This window comes from Mirounga angustirostris, unplaced genomic scaffold (genome assembly GCF_029215605.1).
Source record: "Mirounga angustirostris isolate CCGP_5_RB_7025 unplaced genomic scaffold, mMirAng1.0.hap1 SCAF_9, whole genome shotgun sequence".
NCBI classification, from domain to species: Eukaryota; Metazoa; Chordata; class Mammalia; order Carnivora; family Phocidae; genus Mirounga; species Mirounga angustirostris.
The window spans coordinates 104,747,453-104,773,643 of record NW_026991717.1 but is presented as its reverse complement, the minus strand read 5'-3'; the positions used below and the strand labels follow the sequence as shown (position 1 = coordinate 104,773,643).

At 38.1% G+C, this 26,191-nt stretch overlaps 2 protein-coding genes across 10 annotated transcripts in view; one reads left to right on the top strand and one right to left on the bottom strand.

Annotated features, from left to right (window-relative positions):
- The window catches only part of LRRC9 (leucine rich repeat containing 9), a 114,983-nt gene extending 89,359 nt beyond the window's left edge, over positions 1-25,624 (bottom strand). Inside the window, exons 1-8 of the mRNA XM_064571136.1 lie at positions 25,168-25,624; positions 17,053-17,133; positions 16,346-16,564; positions 14,711-14,851; positions 13,888-13,951; positions 13,508-13,578; positions 7,754-7,936; positions 1,591-1,746 (exon numbers count right to left, since the gene is read on the bottom strand). Of these exons, the coding sequence (XP_064427206.1) occupies positions 1,591-1,746; positions 7,754-7,936; positions 13,508-13,578; positions 13,888-13,951; positions 14,711-14,851; positions 16,346-16,564; positions 17,053-17,100 (882 nt within the window). The 5' untranslated portion in view covers positions 17,101-17,133; positions 25,168-25,624. The remainder of the gene's footprint in view (positions 1-1,590; positions 1,747-7,753; positions 7,937-13,507; positions 13,579-13,887; positions 13,952-14,710; positions 14,852-16,345; positions 16,565-17,052; positions 17,134-25,167) is intronic.
- The window catches only part of RTN1 (reticulon 1), a 385,922-nt gene that overhangs the window by 119,043 nt on the left and 240,688 nt on the right, over positions 1-26,191 (top strand). The gene's annotated exons all lie outside the window — the stretch shown is intronic.

Sequence of the window (26,191 nt, the reverse complement as noted above, 5' to 3'; positions counted from 1 at the left end):
GGTAGTATACTATTCTATCTTAAGAATGAATAATTCTTGGGCGCCTGGGTGGCTCAGTTGGTTAAGCGACTGCCTTCAGCTCAGGTCATGATCCTGGAGTCCCTGGATCGAGTCCCGCATCGGGCTCCCTGCTCAGCAGGGGGTCTGCTTCGTTCTCTGACCCTATCCCCTCTCATGTGTTCTCTCTCTCTCAAATAAATAAATAAAATCTTAAAAAAAAAAAAAGAATGAATAATTCTTCCTCTCTGGTTAAACATTCAGGTAGGTTTCCAATTTTTTGTTGTTATTAATAGTACAGTGATAAATAGCTTATGTATGTAAATATTTATCCAAATCCTTAGAACAGAGTGCTACATGTAGATTTACTGGGTCCAAGGCTACAAGCATTTTCAGGCTGTGAATATGTACGACCCAAATTACATTCCATCGGTGGTACAGTAGTGTCACACTCCTCTTTACCAGCCTGAGCACTACCATGTGTTATACTTTGACAATTTTATAGGCAAAATGGTTGTTACCTTAATTCACATTTGGAAATTCATAATTAAGTTGAGCTCTTCTTTCAAATGTTTATTAGTCATTCTTTATTTCTTCTTTTGTAAAATAGAAGTTTATGTGCTTTGCTTGGTTTTTCTATTTCAATATTTGATTTTTGTTTTATGTATGACTGTTTATAGTAGGGATATCACATCTGTCCAGGATGTTTGTTGAAGACATTTTTCAGACTGTCATTTATTGTTTACTTTTATTAATGATGCTTTTTAAGTACCAAAGCATTTTACTTTTATTTTTTGCAGTCGAATCTACATTCTGTTCTTTTGTCATTTCTAGTATTTCTTTTATTTGGTAGGCTGAGATCAGGTAAACATATACATCTATATATTCTTCAGTTTTTTCAGGTTTTTAAAATTTTTACATTTAGTTCTTTTTTCCCCACTGGCATTTATTTTTGGTGAAGTGTAAACTAAGAATACAATTCCCCTACTCCCAAATAGTTTATTTTTTTAATACCATTTGTTGAATGATTATATTTTCTTGCCTTTAAAAAAATACAGTAAGTTCTAATATGTTCTATTTTGAGGTTAATAATCCTTAATTTTTCAGAGACTACTTTTGGTAAAGGAAATACAATTTACTCCAAGTAAAAAAAAAACACACATAATATAACTACCGAAGTACAGCTTGATTTAAAGTTCCCACCCTGTCTTAATACCTTAATAGTATTAGTAAAGGGATATTTTAGCACTTTAGGCAAAAAAATGAATTTTGAGCACAGCCTGAAGGGGTCTAAAAAAATGCAGCTGAAATAACTCTAATAGATCTCTATAACTTTTGGATTCATACTGGATTACACAGCTTTTTAAAATGTTTATAAATTAATAAGCCTATACCTTTTTATGGTTGCAGACTTCTAAGCACACAATGAAGCTTAGTCAAGCAAATGGAATCAAAAGTTTGGGGGCAAACTTGGAAGTATTAATAAAAAAAATTTTATATATATACGTATATATATAATTTAAAAGATAATGCTGTCTTTTTGCCAGTTTTCTTAAGATATGGCCACTGAAATTTTATAATATTAAATCTTACATTTTTTTTCACAAAGCTAAATAATTTTATTCGTTCTTCTGGCAACTTCTGTAATTTGCATTTTCGATCATTCAGTTTTTCAAGGTCTTCATTAAGATGCCTCTGAACAGTTTTTATACGCATATTGTAATACATTATTTTTTTCATTGCTGTGGTCTAAAAGTGAGGGAAAAAAACAACAAAAGATTAACTGAAGCAAAAAACATTATAAGTAAATATTAGTGGCATTACGGGAGTGTGATATGTTCTATATAACCAACCCACTGGAAAGTTTTGAATGCTCGATTACTAATAATGATGATAGTTGAAATGATAATGGCTACAGAGTGCTGTATGTAAACTTAATAAGCAAAATATAAAATTCCAAAGATTTTCTTTGTGGATAATATTTTAAGTGTGAGGCATACTCACATTTATTCGAGGATGACAACATTAAGAGCCTCCAGATAGAATTGTTTATAAAATCGTATCATTTAGCTAAAGAGGCAGTACTACTAAGGCAAATATGTAATTATATTATTCCTATTTGATTAATTTAGGGAAAAAATACACTGGAAAGCATTAAAAGCAAATGTAACATTATTCAATTGAGTTTTTAAAAGCATGGCTAAGAAATCATGGATTTGATGGGTTTTTTCCCCCAATTCTCTAAAAGGATGCTCTAAATAAACTTGTTTTAGACTGAGCAAATAAGTAAATTGTCAATCTACCCATCACCTAGTATACCTTAATACCAGTGATCACTCAGTTATTAATAAATACATGATGATAAATAGACTAAGTCTACTATTGAAAAATACACCAGTTATACTAATACTATACTACTACAGCTAATACTCATAAGCAGTATTAGTCAAAAAGAACTAGCTGAGGAAAAAATAAACAAATCAAATGCACTATTAAATGTGACTTATATTTAACTGTTTACTTGAAATAATGAAGGCATTTCTTTTTATTAGGAAACCTGTACCTCAAATAATTTGGAAGGCTTGTACACTGTTCTGGACATGTATTTTCATAGATGCAGGCTCCTGTTATGTGATTTATTTGGTAGAGAGTGGATAATTAAGATCCCAACAGAATTATCTGGCATAAAAGATGGAACAGACACAAATATATGCTAGGATGAACAGGCCAAGAGAATTCCCTTGCCCATGCATATTATGAAGTTCTGAAATTGAAATCACTAAATTCCTCCGCAAAAAATAAGGCATTAATAACACAGAATGGTTCAGGAAAAAAAAAATGTTTTTTAGAATGATTAAGGTATAAAAAATTCCTGATAAAGAAGAGCTTATTTTGGAAGTGCAACGGAATTAGAAGAAAAAATGAAATGGCAATTCGTGTTTCTTAATTTTTGACTATTTGGAGAAAATGGAAAATCCAACAAAGAATACTTTGAGTCAGTGGCAGCTAAAAAATTCTATTGAATTCTTAAATCTAAAATGAGAGAACATGAGTAGAGATAGGATTGCTAGATAAAATGTAAGTTAAATTTGAACTTCAGGTAAACAGTAAATAATGCTTGAGTATAAGTGGATAAGTATAACTAAATTTAAGAAGTATGATATTAAAACATTATTTGTTGCTTATCTGAAATTCAAATTTAACTTGGAGTCCCTTAGGTGGGGGACAAAAAAATACTGCTTTTCTTTTGTTTTTAAATTTTTTAAAGATTTTATTTATTTAAGAGAGAGAGAGAGCATAAGTGGGGGGGCAGGGGCAGAGGGAGAGGGAGCAGACTCCCCGCTGAGCAGGGAGCCCAACACGGGGCTCGATCCCAGGACCCTGAGATCGTGACCTGAGCCAAAGGTAGATGGCTGAACTTAACCAACTAAGCCACGCAGGCCCCCTAATTATTTTTGAATAAGTAATATATTCATGTTTCAAACAGCAAAATAATTGAAAAGTATACAATGAAAAGTCTACTTCCCACACCTGTTTCCCATATGCCCCACCTTCCACAGATATCTACTGATTTCAGTTTCTAGTGTATCCCTGCACAGTTTCTTCTACTGTACTTTTATATTTTATTAAGAATATACCTAGGGGCGCCTGAGTGGCTCAGTTGTTGAGCGTCTGCCTTCAGCTCAGGTCATGATCCAGGGTCCTGGGATCGAGCCCCCCATCAGGCTCCCTGCTCCACAGGAGGCCTGCTTCTCCCTCTCCCACTCCCCCTGCTTGTGTTCCCTCTCTCGCTGTGTCTCTGTCTGTCAAATAGATAAATAAAAAATCTTAAAAAAAAAAAATACTCCTTCTTCCTATATAGAATTAATAAACATTTTAAAAAAAAAAAGAATATACCTATATCTGCATTTAGGGACATAAATTATGATATTTTACTGTTCCTGAACTCTTCCTTTTTTTTTTTTTTTAAGATTTTATTTATTTATTTGACAGAGAGAGACTAAGCAAGAGAAGGAACATAAGCAGGGGGAGTGGGAGAGGGAGAAGCAGGCTTCCTACTGAGCAGGGAGCCTGACATGGGGCTCGATCCCAAGACCCTGGGATCATGACCTGAGCCAAAGGCAGACAATTAACGACTGAGCCACCCAGGCGCCCCATTCCTGAACTCTTTCAAAAATCACTTACAGTGTCATAACAATAAATAAGAGTTATCAATCAGGGTTTTTTTATCCTTGTTTGAGAGTATATACTTAGACTTTGGAAAAGTGGGGAAGACTATGTTGTAAATTGTAAATACATGGCAAATCGACTTTATAGGCTTACTATATTCAATTTGCTTTTTTGTGTTTGAACTTTTGAGAATGTCGAACTCATTTTTCATCCAATTCCACTTTGGTAGAATTACTTGCTTATTACAGTAAAAAAATTTTTTTGAAAATAGTCTAACTATAATGTGAAATCCAATTGCATGTTTGTACTAACAAACAAAATTTGTTCCATTTGCTTCTTTGATTACCAAACAAGAATGAAGTCATGTAGTTTCATAGTGATTATTTTTATAGTATTTAACAATTAAAATGGGTTTTATGCTCATTAACTCACTGTGTCCCTACAATAACCCTCAGGACAGGTACTATTTTTATCATCACTATCTTAATAGTTCAGAAAACTGAAGTTTGGGAAGGGAAAGGCCTTGTCTAAGTGACTGGTTGTAATGGATGCAACTGGAGCTTAAATCCAAGTCTTCTGTTTTAAACTCCCATATTCTTCCCTCTTTCCCATGCTGACTCTATGGTGGTCCTCCTGACTTTACTTACCACTTAATAGTTTACACAAATGACTCCAGAGTCATGGGTTAAAATTGGAAGAATCAATAGTACCCTGCTCAAGAGTTTATCACATTGGAGAATTGCCACAACCAGATACAACCTGTCTTCTTAGGAATGGTAATGAAGAAAAAGCATCTTGGAATCCATATGCAATCCTTAAATAAAAATACTTTGAATTTGAAAAATCATCTTGATCTAAATAAAAACTTGAGCTATATATATATATATATATAATTTTTGCCTTAAAAGGATGAAGAAAGAGAAGATATAAGGAACTGTGTAACAATTCCTTATTTTATTCTTTTAATGATAGTACTTCTGACATATACAAGACTAAACCAAATGTATGACAACCTTAGCCAGAATGTCAAAAGAACCTGCCTCTCTTACCTCTCTTCTTCCATCTCTTCTGCAGGTTCCTCCTCTCTCCCCAGTCTCTAAGACCCAACTGACACAATTCCCCATTTACACCATTCCCTTGGTGATTTATCTAGTCCCTGGCTCTATGCACCATCTTTCTGCTTTCAACTCTCATATTTGTATCTCCAAGCCAGGCAACTCTCTTAAATAGCAGACTCATACCTAACTACTTATTGAACATATCCTCTCAGATGTTCAAAAGATTGCTCAAAATTTACATGCCTAAGAGGCACTGGGTGGGTGGCTCAGTCAGTTAAGTGTCGGACTCTTGATTTTGGCTCAGGTCATGATCTCAGGGTTGTAAGATCAAGCCCTGTGTCAGGCTCTGCTCTCAGAGGAGAGCCTGCTTCTCTCCCTCTTCCTCTGCCCCTCCCCCCACTTGCATGCGTGCCTGCTCTCTCTAAAATAAAAAAATCTTCTAAAAAATTTTACATGCCTAAAATTAAACCATGATTTTTCCTTTTAACCCACTCCTTCCATATTCTTCCTCAACTCATTAAGAGCAACTTCTTCCCTCCTTCAGTTGCTGAGGCCAATAACTTGGAATCACTGTTTCTTTCCTCTGCACCTCACATCCAGTCAGTCTACAGCAAATCCAGATGGGTTCCACCTTCTAACTACTACAGAATCTGACTACTTTTTACCACCTCTTCCACTAACACCTTGTATCAAACCATCAACACCTCTCATCCCAGTAACTGGGCTCTAACTGGTTTCTCTGCACTTACCTTTTCCCCTCAAATCCTCTATTCTTAATCCATTAGTGAAAAGGATCCCTTTAAAAAATAAGTCATTTTGTCTTTCCTCTTCGAAATTTTCCAGTGGCCCCACCTCACTCAAAGTAAAAGCCAAAATCTTTATAACATCCTGCAGTCTCATATGCTCTCCCCCCCTCGGCCATTCCTGTTTTCATCTCTTCTCTTCCTCTCACTTACTCAGCTCCACCTACACTAACCTCCTGTTCCTGAAATTTGAGATGCATGCTCCTGCCTCAAGTTCTTTGCATTTGCTGATCCCTGAAAAGCTTGCTCACTTACTTCCTTCAGGTCTCTGCCCAAGTGTTGCCTGAGGAAATCCTCTCCCAACAATTCTATATATAGTACCCAACACTCCTCCCTCTGGCCCTACAAATAATCTTGTTTCCTTCACCCTTGTTTTATTTTTCTCCATAGCATTTATCACTACCTGACATACTAGTTGTTTTCCTACTTAGTTGCTTATTATTTGTCTTCTCCCGTAAGAATGTAAACTCCAAGCAAGCAGGGATTTTGTCTGTTTCAGTCACTGTATCTCTAGGGCCTGAGCTGTGGCTAGAATGTAATAGGTATTAAATATTTGTTGGAGAAGTTAATAAGCCAAGTAATTTCATGAAGCGTGAACCAGCTCACCTTGGAAGAAACTGCCTAATGTAAAATTCTGCAGATAATAATGGACATTTCAAAAAATGTGTTACTGTGAAGTTTTACTGTTATTTTTGACTTCACACTGTTAGAGAAGACATTCTTCCCTGAATCTCCAATGACTTTGATCATCTGCTAATAGACAAGAACTCTAGCCCTTTGCTTGATATTGCAAGACAGTTCACTTTTTAGATTGGGGTGGGAGAGAGGATAATCTCAGTTATGGAAAAGAGAGGAGAGAATGGAACCTGAGAAAAATCCTCAGGCTAGCAAGAGAAGAGGAACAAGACAAATAGATAAAGGCATGCTTTATATTGAGATGATGGATGAGCCACAAAGGATGAGAGGGCTCACGTGGGGGCATCATCATGCTTGGCACACTCTAGATACTCAAAACCTATTTACTACATGGTTAACTGAATGAACGAAAGTGGCGCACTGGAGTGGAAGGAAAGGAAGAAATACAATGTGGAAAGACTATTAATAAATATGGTGAATTCCTATGTACTCCATTCTGAAATTATAGAATTCTTTGATGGTATGTGAAATTAGACCCTTTACTGGGAGGTTCACCATCAATGGCAGCCTAGGAATGGCTCTCTTCAAGATTTGAGAGATCTTCAAGATTTTGGGAGTGTGGGTTGATCCACCTGTACTTCTAGGGAACCCCAAATCATTTTTAATTAGATTAAAATCTACCTAATCCTGGCATACTACCATCAACCATGGATATTTTTTAATTTTGATATATAGTATTCCAAATGAGAGGGTTATTTATTTCATTTCTACGTTAGTTAGGCCTTATTAATTTTTGTATATATTGCACTAGTTCAGTTATTCTTGACACTCATGATAATCTTTCAGATTTTTTAGTTTTGTATAAATTGTGTTTTTCTATTAATTCACCTTCTAGTACTGTCATCAAATTTAATATTCCAGTACTAATGTTATTTATATATGTTTATGTGAAATAGCCAGCTCACTGGGGCAAAAGTAGAGTTGGTGACAAGAACTGACAAGATAATACTACCTACCATATGTGGACACAGCCAGAAAGAAGCATTAATTAAACTTAAGTCACAGATATCTGATTAGGGATGCACTTACATCTGCCAGTTCCTTGATCTGTTTTGCTGACACATCAAACGTGTCAAGTCTTTGAAGGCTAGGCAAGTGATACAATACATGTGTGGAATAATTACACAGCAGACAAACTGGATTGGTCTTATACTGAGGATCATTCAGACACAAATCCTTTAAGTGAGGCAGCCTGGTTAAGTTAGTGAGGTCCTAAAACAACAGCAATAATAATGTTCAATTAATTAATTGCAACTGTCCATTTATAAAGGAGGCATTTGAGCACTTAAGATCACCCATGATTTAATGTAATGCATTTTACTATGTGCTTAAACATGTTAAAGTGATTTAGATGGATAAAATTTTTTTTCTCTAGTGAAAAACATGTCAACTACATGAAGAATAGCTAGCAATAATTAAACAGGAGACTCTTCTGTAACTATATATTTTAACTATAAAACGTCAAAGAATATTTACTAAACCATGCATTCCACCTGGGACGTTGGAACCAGTCACCTGAGCACATTTATTTATGAAGACAACGCTGCCCCCTCTGCACAGGCCCTTTGCTAACAACTGTCCCCATTGTATCTGTAGGTCTCCTGCTTCCTCTGCCACCATTTCTCACACTTACCACTCTAGGAACACTGCTCACCATTCTCCTCAGCCTCCAGATATGCTTTTCTCATCAAAAGCTAGGGGACCCCTATTCTATATGACATAATCACTGTTGAATTCCTGATTTTTAGGGGTTTTTGTTTCCTTGTTGTTCTTCTGTAAATGCCCTTTCTACCAGTTAATGGCAACTGAAACCTAGCTTTCTCCTGAGGGCCTCATTTTCCTTGCACCCTGTGGTGGTGCGTGGGGGATTAATAATGCACTTCTAGACCAGTGCTTCTCCTGAATATCTTTTATCCTGAGGTTTAAGCCATTGTTTACACCTTCCTTTATTTGGCATCTGGCCTTTGCTTAACTCTTCAGTCTTGTCTCTTTTGTTTCAACCCTAACATTTCTTGTTTTAGCTGTATCAAACAAGTGGAAGTTTCAGAATGTGCTACACCCTAAATTATCATTATACCTTTACTCATGCTGCTACCTTTGAGTGCACTGAACTTCATCCCAGTTTTACCTCTTAATCTGTCAAGATTCAATCTAGTATCATCTTTTCTGGGAGTTTTGTTTCATCGCCCAAGTGTGGGGCAGATGGTCCTATGAACTCTCTTTAGCCACTGGGTTTACCTTTGTTATAGAATTTATCACAACTCTATTACCAATTGCTTATGCATACACAAGTCTGTAAGTTAAAGGTCTACTTGGCTTTGGCCTTCAGTCTCTAAACTAGGAATAGTGGTTATATTTTTAAAGTGTTGAGAAAACTGAAGAAGAATTCATGACAGAGGCCTGGTGGAGGAGGGTACTGTGGTGGGGTTGGCTCTAAACAGATGTAATGCTAGTTAGTAGAGTCAGAATCAGAGTTAAGGGAAATCCAAAGCAAAAACCAGAAGGCATTAGTTCTGAAGATAAAGTACAAATGGAATGGGGAAGTAAGTCGTGAAGTCAGGCTCCCAGAGTCAAAAGTAAGACAGGGTCTGGGGCGCCTGGGTGGCTCAGTCATTAAGTGTCTGCCTTCACTCAGGTCATGATCCCAGGGTTCTGGGATCAAGCCCTGCATCGGGCTCCCTGCTCCGCGGGAAGCCTGCTTCTCCCTCTCCCACTCCCCCTGCTTGTGTTCCCTCTCTCGCTGTATCTCTGTCAAATAAGTAAATTAAAAAAAAAAGACAAGGTCAGGTGGCCAATGTGTGTCCAAACTCTTGCTAGCTGGCCCCAAGGCTAGTACTGGGCTCATGGCAGAAGTGGGACTAAGCAGAGTTGCTCTGAAATGGAGATTTCTGGACAGAGTTGTGCAGAGAATTATTTGGTCAAATTCTGCAGGGGCAAGGAAGGTAAATCATCAGACTGTTCTGAGGAGTAAACACTCTTTTTGATTTTGGGTAGCTGTGTTTCCTTTGACCATCAGTCTGGGCTATGGTAGGTATGAACTTTGAAGTCTTACTCAGGAACCCCCTCCAACCCCCACCTATAGTCTAAAGTCAGATGACATTGGAGTCTATGAAAGCACAAAATCTCACTGAAAATTGGTGGTGTGGTATCTGTTATGGATGGAAAGTGGCACAGAAGCATTCCATCACCACTAGTATAGTATCTTTTTAGGGTGGATGGAAAGGTTAGAGATAAAAATTCAAGATAATAGTGTTTCAGGAACATTCTTAATGTGAGAATAGTAAAAGTTGCTGTGAATCATGTTTCAATGCTTTTCTGAAAAACAGCCATCATTATTATATAGAGAACCTTTTTCATTTTATGCCATATAATACATTTTCACAATCTAATTTTTATCCCTACTTTTTTGATGAGGAGATTGAAACAGAATAGGTTAATGTAATTAAAGTGATAGTAATCATAAAATGGTGTATCTACTGAGTGCTTACTGTGTGCTAGTCATTATTCTGAGAGCTTTACATTATTATTTTGCTTAAGCTTCATGTTATCACAGTACAAAGCTGCCTCTGGCTTGTGGCAGTGCTGGAAGTGACAGATCTTTCTATGCAGCTATGCTCTCCTGCACCAGAAGGCTGAAGCACCACATGCCAGCCAGGGTAAGATAAATTTCTATGTGGCTTCTTTTTTTCTTTTTTTAAAGATTTTATTTATTTATTTGAGAGAGAGAATGAGATAGAGAGAGCATGAGAGGGGGGAGGGTCAGAAGGAGAAGCAGACTCCCTGCTGAGCAAGGAGCCCAATGCGGGACTCGATCCTGGGACTCCAGGATCATGACCTGAGCTGAAGGCAGTCGCTTAACCAACTGAGCCACCCAGGCGCCCCTCTATGTGGCTTCTTGGTAGGACCTTATCCTCACAGCATTGTGGACTTAATCTTCTTCAGCTTCGATTTATGATTCTCTCCCTCACTCTGTTCCAGCCACAGATTTCTAGTTTCTTGAATTTGCCATGCTCTTTCCCCCCACTTAGGTCCTTCACACTTTGCCTGGAATGCTCTTTCCCTAGGCACCTCCTACTCATGTCTCATAAGTTAGCTTAAAAATTACCTCCCACAGCATTCCAAATTTATCTTTCATAGTTCCCTCTGCTGTCTTCCGCTGATGTTCTCAAATATACCCCTTGATTTCTTACCACCATGTCTTCATGCATATTGTTCTCCCCATCTTAGAATGCCTACTTCCCACAGCATGTATTTATATATACACATGTATATATATATTTTTCAGTAATCTCTATGCCAGTGTGGGGCTTGAACTCATGACCCCAAGATCAAGAGTTCCTCCCACTGCATTGTAGATCCTCCTCCAATGCCTGTTGAAATTCTGTCAGCCCCTCAGTGTTCACATCGAATATTTCCTCTTGAATTTGACCAATAAAATTTTGTTTAAACTTTTTATATTTTTAAAACTTCTGGTTAAAGTGTTTATGACATTCTGCCTCATTCTATAGCTTTTTGGTGTCTAATATTCTTCTCTGAGTAAGAGGATGTGTTTTTTTTTTTTAAGATTTTATTTATTTATTTGACAGAGAGAGACACAGCAAGAGAGGGAACACAAGTAGAGGGAGTGGGAGAGGGAGAAGCAGGCTCCCCACTGAGCAGGGAGCCCGATGCGGGGCTCGATCCCAGGACCCTGGGATCGTGACCTGAGCTGAAGGCAGACGCTTAACGACTGAGCCACACAGGCGCCCCTTGAGGATGTGTATTTTAATAATGATCAATTCAAAATATTTTTATAGTGTATTTATTCATCTTTCTTCATTACTGTCTAAAGGAAGTGTTTGAGTATGCACTTTCAATTTGACACTGTCAAAATTATAAATGCCATATATTTTCACCTACATTATATGCCATCAACATTAGTCTTTTTGTTTTCCTCTCTTTCATTCAAATGTTTATTGAGACTTTACATGTCAAGTACTGTTTTAAGCATTATGGATACAGCAGTGAATAAAACAGGCAAGGTTCCTGCATTCGTGGAGCTAGTAGGAAAGGATGTGGATAAGTGCCAGGGGATGTGGCATAAGTGCCAAGAAGAAAAAACAAGGAAAGAGTGATGGGAATGCTTCAGGTTAGGGAGGGTAGTAGAGTTATTGCTATTTTACCTAAATTGGCCAGGAAAGGTGTCACTAAGAACATAACATCTGGGGCGCCTGGGTGGCTCAGTTGGTTAAGCGACTGCCTTCGGCTCAGGTCATGATCCTGGAGTCCCGGGATCGAGTCCCGCATCGGGCTCCCTGCTCGGCAGGGAGTCTGCTTCTCCCTCTGACCCTCCCCTCTCTCATGTGCTCTCTCTCATTCTCTCTCTCAAATAAATAAATAAATCTTTAAAAAAAAAAAAAAGAACATAACATCTGAACAAAATCCTCAAAGAATGAGGAGAATGAGCCATGAAGATATTTGGGGGAAGAATATCCCAGCAAGTGCAAAGGCCCTAAGGTGAGAGCACTAGCTATATTCAAGGACCAGTGAGGAGACCAGAGTGGCTGGAATGGAGTAAACAAAGGGGAAAGTGGTAGAAGCTGTGGTCAGAGACACAGTGCAGGGAAGACTAGATTATAGAGAGTCTTGTGGGCCATTGTAGGAATCGGCTTTTTCTCTGAAAGAGATGAGAAGCCAAGGGAGAGTTTTGAGCAGAAGAGTGATTTGATCTGACATAGTTTTTGAATGAGCAGATTGCTGTGTAGAAAACAGACTGATAGTAGTGAAAGGGTAAACACAGGGAGACCTGTTTGGAGGCTTTTTTTTTTTTTTTCTTCCAAAATGCAGGTTAGAGATGATCGTGTCTTGAATCAGGTTAGTAGAGATCTAGGTGGTAAAAAATGGTCAGACTGGACATATCTGAAGGTAGAGCCAACAGAACTTGCTGATAGATTGGATATGGGTTATGAAGGAATAAGAGGAGTAAAAAAATGACTCTAAGGATTTTGGCTTAAGCTATTAGAAAAATGGAGATGCCGGGGCGCCTGGGTGGCTCAGTCAGTTAAGCGGCTGCCTTCAGCTCAGGTCATGATCCAGTATCCTGGGATCAAGCCCCGCATCGGGCTCCTTGCTCAGCGGGGAGCCTGCTTCTCCCTCTCCCTCTGCCTCCCTGCCAGTCCCCCTGCTTGTGCTCTCTCTCTTGCTATCTCTCTCTGTGTGTCAAATAAATAAATAAATAATCTTAAAAAAAAAAAGAAAAATGGAGATGCCATTTAGAGAGGTAGAGAAGGATGCAGGAGAAGAAGTGAACATTCAGTGTGGAGGAAATCAGTTTGAGTTAGGATAGGAGATATCTAAAGTTCTGGGGAGTTATGAGGGAAAGTAGAAATAGAAATAGTTGTTAGGGAAAGTAGAAAGTGAGGAATAATAAATGTATAAAAGGTATTTAAAGTCATAAGACAATGCGATTATTTAGAGAATAAATGCAGATAGTAATGAGAAAAGATCCTGAGACTAACCTGGAGCAGCCCGTTTTTTAGATGTTAGGAGAAGATGAAAAACCAGAGGTGTAGCCAGAAAGATCAGAGGAAAACTAAGCCAAGTAAATAGTTTCTTGTTTGGTTTTAATAGTGTCAGATCATTAGGGCCAGCTTAATCAGCTGCCTCTAAAATTTCTTAGAGTAATGGATAGTCCAAAATAATTAAATTGTTCTTTAAAAGGGAACTATTTAGTACATTTTCTGCAATAAGATGGTTCATGATCCAGGTTGGTAAATAAAAATAGACTGTTCCACTTAAACATACCTTGAAAGAACATATTTGGTTACCAGAAAGGTTTAATCTTTCCAGTTGTTCATTGGGATCAAGACATCGACCTTTAATTTAAAAAACAAGATGAAAGAAAAATTAAATTTCTTGTTTTCCCTCCTGTTCATATCCTGTCATATTTCTTAGTTGTATATGATCATCATTTCTTGCATATAAGTAAGGCTAATAGTAACACTGTATAGTTAGTAACAACTGATTAATGGTTAGTATTTTCACATCCTATAATCATAGATTTAGAAATGCTTTGCAAAATATCATACAAAAGAGTCTAAAAAAAGAAATCTAAGAATGTACTTTTCATACTGATAAAAAATTATTGTAGCATTATCTCATATTCCAAATGAAATAATACATACCAATGCTGCTTATTAGATTTCCAGCAAGGTTAAGGTCATTTAAATTCTTCAAAGTTTGCAAGCCCTGAAAATTTAGACAATATATCATTTAGAGGAAGTCAGTAATATATATATTTATAAATGATCTGATCAATCTGGTTAGTTCTCCAAGTGCTTTGAGCACTGGGTACTGTGTACTTCACAAGCACAGAAGTAAGTAGGTGCCTTCAAGCAGTCATCTTTGTTTCTCTGGAACGTGGAGAGAATTATTGGAAGAAGAGGGAACAGGGAGGGGAGGGGAGAGGAAAGGAGGAAGATGAGTAGGAAGAAAAACACATCACACAGAATGTGTTTATAATCTTTGGCAATATATATATATATAACTTCTCTAAATCTCTATTTTTTTAACTTTCAAGGAAGAAATAACCTACCGCCCAAGCTTGGTGGGAGGAGTAAAGAAAACATTGTATATGAAGTTTTCTTTCTTCTTTTTTTTTTTTTTAAGATTTTATTTATTTATTTGACAGCAAGAGAGGGAACATAAGCAGGGGGAGTGGGAGAGGGAGAAGCAGGCTTCCCGCTGAGCAGGGAGCCCGATGCGGGGCTCGATCCCAGGACCCTGGGATCATGACCTGAGCCCAAGGCAGACGCTTAACAACTGAGCCACCCAGGCACCCCCCCGTATATGAAGTTTTCTACACATTATAAATGCGGTATACATGTTAGTTTTTCTTAACAATAATTAAGCTGGTCATAAATATGCCCATAATATGATCTTGGACATTGTGATTAAAACTCCACAGGGGTAACTGACTTTACATATAAATTACTGAAATTATCTTACCTCAATATTTCTAATTGTATTGTGATTCAGCCAGAGAACCTCCAATTTGAATAATTTCTCTAAATTTTCTATTTTGGAAATTTTATTATAATATAAATACAGTTTTTCTAAATTTCTACATTCTTGAAGACCCCCAATTTTCTGTAAAAAAAAAAAAAAGACTGAATAGTGTTAACTTACGTTTTGGCATTATCCTTTTAATAAAGTAGATTATAAGTACATTTTCTTTTTAAAATCACATTTTATTGCAAAATCTGTATCCAACAAAATGAACTGAACATTTTAAAGATTTTTAAAATTTATTTATTTGAGAGAGAGACAGAGAGCATATGCATGTGAGTGGGGGAGGGGCAGAGGGAGAGGAAGAGAATCTCAAGCAGACTCCACTCTGAGCTAAGAGCCCGATGCAGGGCTCCCATCTCACAACCCTGAGATCATGACTTGAGCCAAAATCAAGAGTTGGAAGCTTAACCAGCCGAGCCACCCAAGACCCTCAAATGAATGAAACATTTGAAAAGAAAAAACATGTAATCCCTCCACCTAAAGACAACTATTTTCAATGTTCATATTCTTTTAAAATTTTAATCAATTCTATATCTATTTTTATATTATAATCATGAGACCTATATAATTTTGTGGATTTTTTAAACTTAAGACCATCTAAAATGTTTTTGTAATCATTCAAATAATAATTTTAATTACAAAATATATTAGCTATAATAACATTCTTTTTTTTTTTTTTTAAAGATTTTATTTATTTATTTGAGACAGAGAGAATGAGAGAGAGCAAGTACATGAGAGGGGGGAGGGTCAGAGAGAGAAGCAGACTCCCTGCTGAGCAGGGAGCCCGATGCGGGACTCTATCCAGGGACTCCAGGATCATGACCTGAGCCGAAGGCAGTCGCTTAACCAACTGAGCCACCCAGGTGCCCTAGCTATAATAACATTCTTAAAAATACCTGTATATGTGAAATATTTGTTTCAAATTTTTAGCTCTTATAAATAGTACTGCAACAAATAACTTTATGTTGTTTTCTGCTGTTGAATTACTCCTCTAGGATTAAATTTTAGGATTAGGGATTTCTGAGTCAAAAGGTATGCACATTTCTTTGACTCATGATACATTTTGGAATCCTGCTTTTCACTACAGATGTTACAATTTTCTTTTTTTTTTTCTTCAGATTTTATTTTTAAGTAATCTCTGCACCCAAGGTGGGCTTGAATTCACTACCTTGAGATCAGGAGTTGCATGCTCCCCTGAGCCAGCCAGGCGCCCCTAGATGTTACAATTTTTACACAACCAATAGTGACTAAGGAAACCAATTTAAACCAATTTACTACTAAGCGATACTGGGTATTATTTGATCTGATCTGATTACTAAAATGTAGAGTATGTCTACATTTTGATTCTTTATTTCTATTTTCTCCTTTGTAGAAATCTATTTCTATATTTTACCCATTTGTTTTGTTTGTTTTGTTTTACTGGGTAAAGGGTTTTATTTTACTTCATCATGTATGCCCCTCCCCATTCATCTGTTTTGATCCATGACTCATGCATATCTTTCATGGAACTATTTTTCCAAAGCCAAAGAATTAAGCATAAAATACTTCATATACGGTTATGTTTAGACTTACCTCTATGCAGCATTCAGCAATCCAGAGTTCTTTAAGCCGTAAACAAGTTTCTAGCCCTGAAATTTCTTTTATATCTTGAGCAACAATTGTGAGACTTGTTAAATTAGGAAATAATGATAATCCAACTATACAGGGATAACCTGAGAAAAACATCTCCAGTTTTGAAGTATCTGATCCTTCTTGTCCAACCATCTCATAAGACAAACCATTGCATAAACACTGTTTCAAAAAAAGAAATTGGGTTATTACCTATTCAAAATAATTTAAAAATTATTTTGCTATTAGAAATTATAAACTATCAGTTGCACTGATGCCATGTTTAACTCACAAGAAGGAAAGTTATACCATATATATGATTTTTCTCTACTTCCAAAGGTCATGGGGTAGAAGAAATCTAGGTGAGCTCCAGAAGGGAGTGTAAAAATGTTCCATTTACTATTCTTGCAAATGTAATTGAAAAGAAACTTGGCTTTGGGCGCCTGGGTGGCTCAGTTGGTTAAGCGACTGCCTTCGGCTCAGGTCATGATCCTGGAGTCCCGGGATCGAGTCCTGCATCGGGCTCCCTGCTCGGCAGGGAGTCTGCTTCTCCCTCTGACCCTCCCCCCTCTCATGTACTCTCTCTCTCTCATTCTCTCTCTCTCTCAAATAAATAAATAAAACCTTTAAAAAAAAAAAAAGAAAAGAAAAGAAACTTGGCTTTGACTCACCAGTTCCTTAATTATTTCTTCTTGGTTTAGGTTTTCACATTCAGTCATCTTCCATTAAAAATAAAGCTCATAATAATATATCTGTTAAGGAAAATGAAAAGTTGAAATAAAATAAATTCTAGAGCCATGTTATTACAGGTTGAAGGGGCCTTAAAGATACTTAGGTAGAATTACCCATATGTGGCCTGAAATTTTCACACAGTATAATACCAACTATCTGTCTAGGCCCCAAGACAGTCCATTAAAGTTTTCTGTTAGAAAATCGGGTTTTTATTTTGAATTTAATTCTGTGTCTCCATAACTCCACTCCATTGTTACTCTACCTCCTGGGTTCAAATAAAACGAGTGTTTTTCTTCCACACTATAAGCCTTTCATACTTGAAGAACATGGTCATCTCTCATCTACAACTTTATCTCACTCCCCAGTTCATCTTTTTTAGTTCTCTCACTAGAGATAACTCTGTTGCTCTCCTTTGAACAGGCTCCAGTTTATCCTTCCTATTATACTGTTGTGTCCAAAACTGAACATAGCTCTAGCAAAGAAGTGTACTAGCAAAGAAAAGAAACCTCAGGGTTTTGTGACATAGCTGTCATGGGAATAAATATTTAATAAAATGAATTAACCAACATTTTCATTTTAGATGATATGAACTGCTTAATACCTAAGTAGCTATAATAAAAACCCAATTTTTTGGTATTTTTTAATATTCATTATAGTATTCCAGACATATACATAGGAATCTAGGTTTTAATATGATGACATGACAAAGCAAAATGTAGGTATGATGTATATTGTGATCCCACTTTTTACAACAATTCCTCTGTAGTTATGTATGGGTGTACATCTATGTGTATACGTATATATATGCATACACGTGTATATGATTACATAAGGAGAAAATATGTAAAGATACATACTGAATTGTTAACATGAGTTACCTTGGATGCAGGTGAAAGCTAGTGTGGTTATGATAGGCATGAGAGGTTGGATAGGGATAGATCTAGGTAAAAATGGCAAAGAAAAAAAACTTTTTAAGAGCATGTTTAGTATTCTATAGTATGAATATATAAACCATTTATTCATTCTACTGTTAGTAGACATTTGGAATGTCTCCAGTTTGGAGCTAAATAGTGCTTCTCTGAACAGTTTTATCATGCAAGACATTAGGTACACATTTAGTCTGAGTTTATACCTAGAAGTGGAATGAGAAAGAAACTATTGTTGTATACAACATGGATGATTCCCACAAACACAAGTTTAGCAAAGGAAGATACACACACAGTGAGGTTTATACTATGTGGCTCTGTTCACATAAAATTTGAAAACAAGCCAATCTATGGTATTAGAAGAAGTCAAGATAGTGGTTACCTCTCAGGGTTGAGTGACCAGGAAGAGGTAAAGAGGGGCTCTAGAGTGCTGATGAAGGTGTATTTTGTGATCTGTGTGCTGGTTAAAGGAATGCATTCACTTTGAGAAAATAAAATTAGATATCTAAGATTTGTGTGGTTTCTATATATATATGTTATCCTTAAAATGAAATTTTACTTAAATATTTATTTTAAAAGTATATGCTCACTTTCATTCATTTATGCAAAATTATATATATGTACAGGTGTACACATAAATTAAAATTTTAAGAAAAAAAAGAAGATTACTTGTGTCCTTGTATCTACCTACCTTCTCCCCCAAATCCCACTAGAACGAGTAGGGAAATGTGAAAATAAGAAAGGAATGCGTAGCAGTGCTAGGAAAAGAGCATTGAGTACCAGAGATGTTGAGAAAGGTATTTTGTTGTTTTATTTAAATTCCAGTATAGTTAACATACAGTGAAAAATTAGTTTCAAGTATACAATACAGTGATTCAACAATTCTATATATTATGCAGTGTTCATATTGATTAAGTGTACTCTTAATCCCCTTCACCTATTTCACCCATCCCCCCACCTCCCCTCTGGTAGCCATCTATTTGTTCTCTCTAGTTAAAAGTGGTTTTTTTGGTTTGTCTCTCTTTATTTTTCCTTTGTTCATTTGTTTCTTAAATTCCACATATGAGTGAAATCATATGGTATTTGTCTTTCTCTGACTAGCTTATTTAACTTAGCATTATACTCTCTAGATCCATCCATGTTGTTGCAAATGGCAAGATTTGGGTTTGTTTTTTCTTTTGGCTGAATAATATTCCATTGTATATATATATATATATACATACCACCTCTTCTTTATCCATGCATCTATCGATGGATACTTGGGATGCTTCCACAGTTTGGCTATTATAAATAATGCTGCAGTAAACATAGGGGTACATATATCCCTTCGAATTAGTGTTTTTGTATTCTTTGGGTAAATATCCAGTAGTGCATCTACTGTATCATAGGGTAGTTGCTAAAAATATCATAGCTATTTTTAACTTTTTGAGGAACCTCTATACTGTTTTCCACAGTGGCTGCACCAGTTTGCATTCCCACCAGCACTGCATGAGGGTTCCTTTTCTCCATATCCTTGCCAACATCTGTTGTTAATTTTAGTCATTCTGACAGGTGTGAGGTGATATGTCATTGTAGTTTTGATTTGCATTTCCCTGATGATGAGTGATGTTGAGCATCTTTTCATATGTCTTTTGGCCATCTGTATGTCTTCTTTAGAGAAATGTCTGTTCAAGTCTTCTACACATTTTTAAATTGGATTATTTTTTTTTTTTTGGTGTGTTAATATTTTGGATACTAACCCTTTATCAGAAATGTTGTTAGCAAATATCTTCTCCCATTCAGTAAGTTCTCTTTTAGCTTTGCTGATTGTTTCCTTTGCTGTGCAGAAGCCTTTTATTTTGATGTAGTCCCAATAGTTTATTTTTGCTTTTGTTTCTCTTGCCTCAGGAGACATATCTAGAAAGATGCTACCACAACCAATGTCAGAGAAATTACTGCCTGTGCTCTCTTCTAGGATTTTTATGGTTTCAGGTCTCACATTTAGGTCTTCAATTCATTTTGAATTTATTTTTGTGTATGGTTTAAGAAAGTGGTCCAGTTTCACTCTTTTGCATGTAGCTGTCCAGTATTCCCAACACCATTTGTTGAAGAGACTTTTTCCCATTGCATATTCTTGCCTCCTTTGTCAAAGCTTAATTATCCATATAATTGTGGGGATATTCCTGGGTTTTTTATTCTGTTCCATTGATTTATGTGTCTATTTTTGTGCCCATACCATACTGTTTTGATTACTACAGCTTTGTAACATAACTTCTTCAAGTCTGAGTTGTGATACCTCCAGTTTTGTTTTTCTTTTTCAAGACTGCTTTGGCTATTTGGGGTCTTTTGTGGTTCCATACAAATTTTAGGATTATTTGTTCTAGTTCTGTGAAAATTGCTCTTGGTATGTTGACAGGGATTGCATTAAACTTAGTGTAGATTGCTTTGGGTAGTATAGACATTTGAACAACATTTGTTCTTCTAATCCATAAGCATGGAATATTTTTCCATTTCTTTGTGTTGTCTTTAATTTCTTTCATCAATGTTTCATAGTTTTCAGAGTACAGGTCTTTCACCTCTTTTGTTAAGTTTATTCCTAGGTATTTTATTAGAGAAAGGTCTTTTGAATGGAAATGAAGTAGACAGCATGAGACTGAGAGAAAAGCCCATCAGTACAAACCAGCCACAATTCAAGGTACCAGGGAAAGAAGTTTTACAAAACCATCCTAAAAATTCCCCAAACTCAGAGCCGCAGTGATTGGGAAGAAGGTGGCTGTGAGCCATCCAAGGGAACCAAATCAAAGGACTTCGAGATCTGTATCAGATCTCAGGCTCTGTAAACTGGAGATGCAGTCCAACCTTGCTGAGGTGAGGAGAGGAGGGGCTTCGGCTAACACCACAAAGAAAAATACAGCCAGAAAATTATCCTTGAATCTCTAATTCATTCGCTCATTCATTAATATATGTGTTGATATATTAATATATCTACCAGTCAGAAAATGCTAGGGGTAGAAGGAAAGAAAAGACTTTTCCAATAAGGTAGCATCTGGGCAAGGAGCTGAAGGAAATGAGGGAGAGTGAGCTATGAGGAAATCTGGGGAAAATGCACCCAGGCAGAGGGAAGAGCACATGCAAAAAAAATAGGATGAAAGGATACTTGGTATGCTTGCAGAATAACAAGGAAAATGATACAGCTAGAACACAGCTAGGAAATGGAGACTGGTAGGATGTGACATCAGAGAGGTAGTGCAGAGCCAGATCATGTGCTAGCTTGTGATTTGTAGGCCCTTTTGAGGATTTTAGATGAGTAAGATGGAAAGCCCTATGAGGATTTTGAGTGGGAGTAATATGAGCTGTCTTAAGTTCTGAAACAGATCACCCTCAAAGAATCTGTTGAAAATAGACTGTAGGGGTCTAAGGTAGAAGCAAGGAGACAAATTAAGGGACAGTTATAATAATATAAGTGAGAGAGGATGGTACTTGGAGTAGGGTAGTGGTAGTGGTGATGGTGAGAAGTAGTTAGAAGATGGACCTATGCTGAAGGTAATACTGTACTTTCCTTCTTTGCTTGCCATTAACAACTATCTCTTTACCCCATTCTTGGGTACCCCCAAGATATTACAGCACAGGCTGCAGGAGTGGCCAGGCAAGGAACAACTTGAAAGGATTTAGATACTCCATCAGAGGCCCATACATAGATGCAGGCCATAGTCTTGCCTCCCTAGGCTTATTCAGATGCCATACTAAGTAAAGGAAGGCTTTGTACCACTACTTCTCATCAGAAAAGAAGCCCCTACATTCTGGTTTAATGTCTGTGAACATTAATAGGAAAGCCTGCCTTCCAACTATCACACAAGGAACAAGGCCTGTCCTTAGTACATCCAAAGTCACCAAATGGGGATCCAAGTTATCTAGTCTATATCCAAGATGTCTGCTCCAAAAGAAATTAACTGTTCCCTTTGTTATTCACTAAATTATCACATATATTTGAGCCTAATTTTGGACTTTCCAATCTGTGTTCTCCCTTAGCTCTGTCTTTTCCTATAGTATCATCTGGTTTTAATTACTGTGATTTATATTAATTCCCACCACATATTCTTTCTTTTTTAAATTTCTTGGCTATTCTTTCACATTTATTTTTCCAAATAAAATTTATGAAAGTTCGTATTTAGTGTTTAAAAATTCACTTGGGTTTTTGAAATTCCATTGTAAAGCTTAATTTAGAGAGAACTTCCGTCTTCACAGTATTCAGTCTTCTTGAGAACAAGTTACAGCTCTCCATTTATTCAAGGAGACTACTTTGTCTTAACAGAGAAATATGCATATTTTGGATACCAACCTTACTTCCCACTTCATCTTATTTAGGAAAAAATCTATCTAATTCAACAGTTTAGCAAAACAAAATATAATTTAGAAATCTTTCAATTCTATAATTTGCATAACTACATCTGAATTATGAAGAGCCTGAACCTCCCTGGTATTTACAAGCCTCCTATTCTTCCTCCAGTCACAAGTGGGCCCAGGGCTTCCAGCTGAAGCTTCTGATTCCATCAAGAGGTGTGTCCTGTTGGCCAACTTGCATTCATTCTCTTCCACTTTGGGCAAGTTCTTTTCAGGGCCTGACCATCTAAGAGACCACAGGTCTTTTTCTCTAGTTCCTTCATGGAACCAGGAGCCACCAGGAGCCACCAGGAGCTTCTGTAGCTTTCACCCTCCAAATCTCAAATCTTGGATTGATTCAATCCCCTCCTTCCCCTCCTCACTCTGGAGTGCTGCTGGATGATTTCACATAACCAGCACAGAGCTGAAGTCACTGAAAACGCATGGTTGCTAACTTCAGCTGGATCTTCAACAACGGACATTTTATATTTTCTTCTTCGACTTCCTCTCCTAGGGAGAGTAGGGCTAGAGATACAGCTCTGGGATTCATGACATAGGGACTATTCTAAACTTCTACCACTCTTCTCAAGTTCTCCCTGCCACCCCTCCTCCCTCTGCAGATGATCTTGTCCCCATCTTAACAGAGAACAGCGATACCATCAGATATTCATTCCTTAAATTCCCTTTCCTCCTAAAAATGTATTTCTTTCCCTTCCTGACTCCTGTCTTAGTAAAAGTATTCTTTCTCTTGTCTAAAATGTCTGTACTGATCCCATTGTCTTCAGTCTCTTTCAGAACAGTTATGTTAAATTTTCCTCCTCCTTTTATTCCCATCTTTTCTTCTCTAAGGCCTCTCTTCTCTCCATATATGAATGTTAGATCATTCCTGTCTCTTAAAAAAAAGTCCTCCTATCCTGTATTCTATGAATGAATGTTTTAGATACTTTCACAGAAAAACTTCAAGATAGAGGAGTTCATTATAGCAACACTTCACTACCTCCACTCAGTTCTTAACTCACTGCAACCTGACTGGGGATACCTCAGGCCATGACTGCTTCTTTTGCCAAAGTCAACAATAATCTTCTAGTTGCCAAAGACACTGGACATGTTTCAGCTCTCAGCTTAACTGGACCTTGGCATGGCATTTGACAATGTTGATAACTCCATTCTTCTAGTATTCTTTTTTGTTTGCCTTTTTCTCCTTAGCTTCTCTCTATTTGTTATTTCAAATCTACTTTTCTGAGCACTTGTTTCCTTCTTGGTAAAAAATTACTAATCTTTATCTTCCTGTTTTCCATACAACAAAACCAACTTCCTACATGGATAGCTATATCTGAATGTGTCATAGGCATCTCAAATTCAGTGTGTTCAATACTGAAGTCATATTTCCCAGCCAGCCTGCTTCTCTTGGTAAATGGCACATCTTTGTAATCAACCATATCAGAAACTCAGGATTTATTCTTAACCACTCTTTTACTCTTTCTTCCATGTTCACTCACTCATTAAATCCTTCTGCATATACCTCTTAAATGTCTATCATTTCCCCCCTCCTCTCCATTCTGTTTGCCCCTTTTTTGGTTCAGACCTTCATCATTTCACCTTAATTGGATGCCTTCCTTATAGTCCTAAAACCTCCAATCCCTCTTCTACACTACTGTGACAGCCAGCCTCCTGAAACGTAGATCTGTTTAAGCTGCTTAAGGAAGGCATTCGTGGTATCCATGCTCTGACTCCTGCCTACCTGTCAAGCTCATCAACCACAAACTCCCAACACCCCAGAGTCTGGCTACAACTATAGTTCTCTGAATGGGCTGGGGTATTTCTATATTTTGTCATATGCTGTCTTCCTTCCCTAAAATGTCTTTTTTCCCTTGACTTTATGACATACTCCATACATCCTTAAAGATTTAAATCAAGAGTCTTCTTTGTGAAGATTTTAATTCTCTCTGGTAGTATTATAATCATTCTCTTCCTTATGACTCCAGTTAAGGCCTGCATATGTTCCATATATAGTACCTGTCCCACTGTATTGTGATGCCTTGCAGGTCTTTCCTCCCTACCAGGTTACATGTTCATTGAAGGCAAGGACAATGAACCTATCACTGTGCCGGGCACTTGCTTGGTGTTCCATAAAATTTGTCGAATAGTTTGAATTAATTGTCATGCTACAGAGTCCTATATGGTATAATTTGGAATATATATAATATGTAAATACTTGCCGTACATGACCAGAGTATAATAATAAATAGAGTGTAAAGCACCATGTTTCTGTCTGCCAGGAGGGTAGGGTATTATCCTGAGAAAATCAACTTTATTTTCTACAAACTAGAAGCCCTGTATGATCAAACTGTCTCCTCCCTTGGGTATAAAGAGATCAGAATCCATCTGTTAGTACTGACGGGCCCAACAAACGCCCTTATGGCACTAGGTGAGCAGTATCCAATTTGGCCAAGGAGCCCTTGGTTTTCTCAGTTCTGTACCTTAACGCGTGCAGTAAAGGCTGCACAGATGACTGTGGGCCACCTTCCCTTTCCTCCCCCTCTTAACCTTTGCTCTGGTCACCCTGACGGCCTCCAATAAAGACACGTCTCTGTCTCATTGTTACTATCATCTCCATTGCGCCATTACGGGGGTCCTTTGACCTCAACGTTGCTTCTCTCCCGTCTTCCTCTCAGGGGCGGGCAGAGAGGGAGGAGAGGAGAACAAAGACTCCTGGGGCCTGCAGACAGGTGATGTAGGCCCAAAGGCCACAAGGTGACACACACTCACCTTATCCCAGGAAGATGATGGATTCCAGGGCAATCCGAGACAGACCAGAGTCCACTCCGACCTCAATCCCTGTCTTGCAACAGCGGGCACGACACCCTCTCTAATCCGGGGCCTGGTGTGTTTACACTACCAGCTCCGGTTGCCTAGGAAACCTGCCCTCCGCCTTGGAGTGGGGAGGGGGACAACAGAGGCGGGGAAAGCAGCGGCCGAAGCCGTTTCTGGGTCACGTGGCGGCAACCTCCAACCAATCAGCAGAGGTAGGGGTCCACCCGGAAGACCCCGCTGGTGCTGCTGGGAAGCGGTGGGGAGCTCCTCGCTCGCGGGTGTGTTGGTGCCAGCGCGCATCTTTCCACCTGCCTTCGCCGGATCATGGGGCCGGACTGGAAGCACCGAGTTGTGGGCATAGTGGCATGGACCTAGTCGTGTGGCCTCCTCCAGTCCCGGCTCTCTCCCACTGAAAGCCTTCGACCGTTGCGTCCTGGAATCCCGGAACCTCGCTGGACGTGAACCTCAGTCATGGGGCTGTGATGTCATAAGGCGACCGGAGAGCCAGGACAGGCCCCGATCCCCGGCTTGGGCTCCGATCCCCAGGAATGTAGCAGACCTCCGCCGACGAGCCGAATCGAAGGTCGGCGCTGGCATACGAACCTCTGGAGAAAAATGGGCTCTCCTCGGGTCTTACCGTTCTTGGGCCGGCTCTTGAGGGTCGTTTAAGTATTCCAAAATATTCAGGAGGCAAAACATATTTACAAAATAAAGTAGAACTTAAAGAGGGAAAGAGAGGAACTTTTAAAAGAGTGGGCAGAAGGGGTGAGAAATGAATGAACTTGGGGCGCCTGGGTGGCTCGGTCGTTAAGCGTCTGCCTTCGGCTCAGGTCACCGAGCCCCGCATGGGGCTCCCTGCTCGTCCGGAAGCCTGCTTCTCCCTCTCCCACTCCCCCTGCTTGTGTTCCCTCTCTTGCTGTGTCTCTCTCTGTCAAATACATAAATAAAATCTTAAAAAAAAAAAAAAAGAAATGAATGA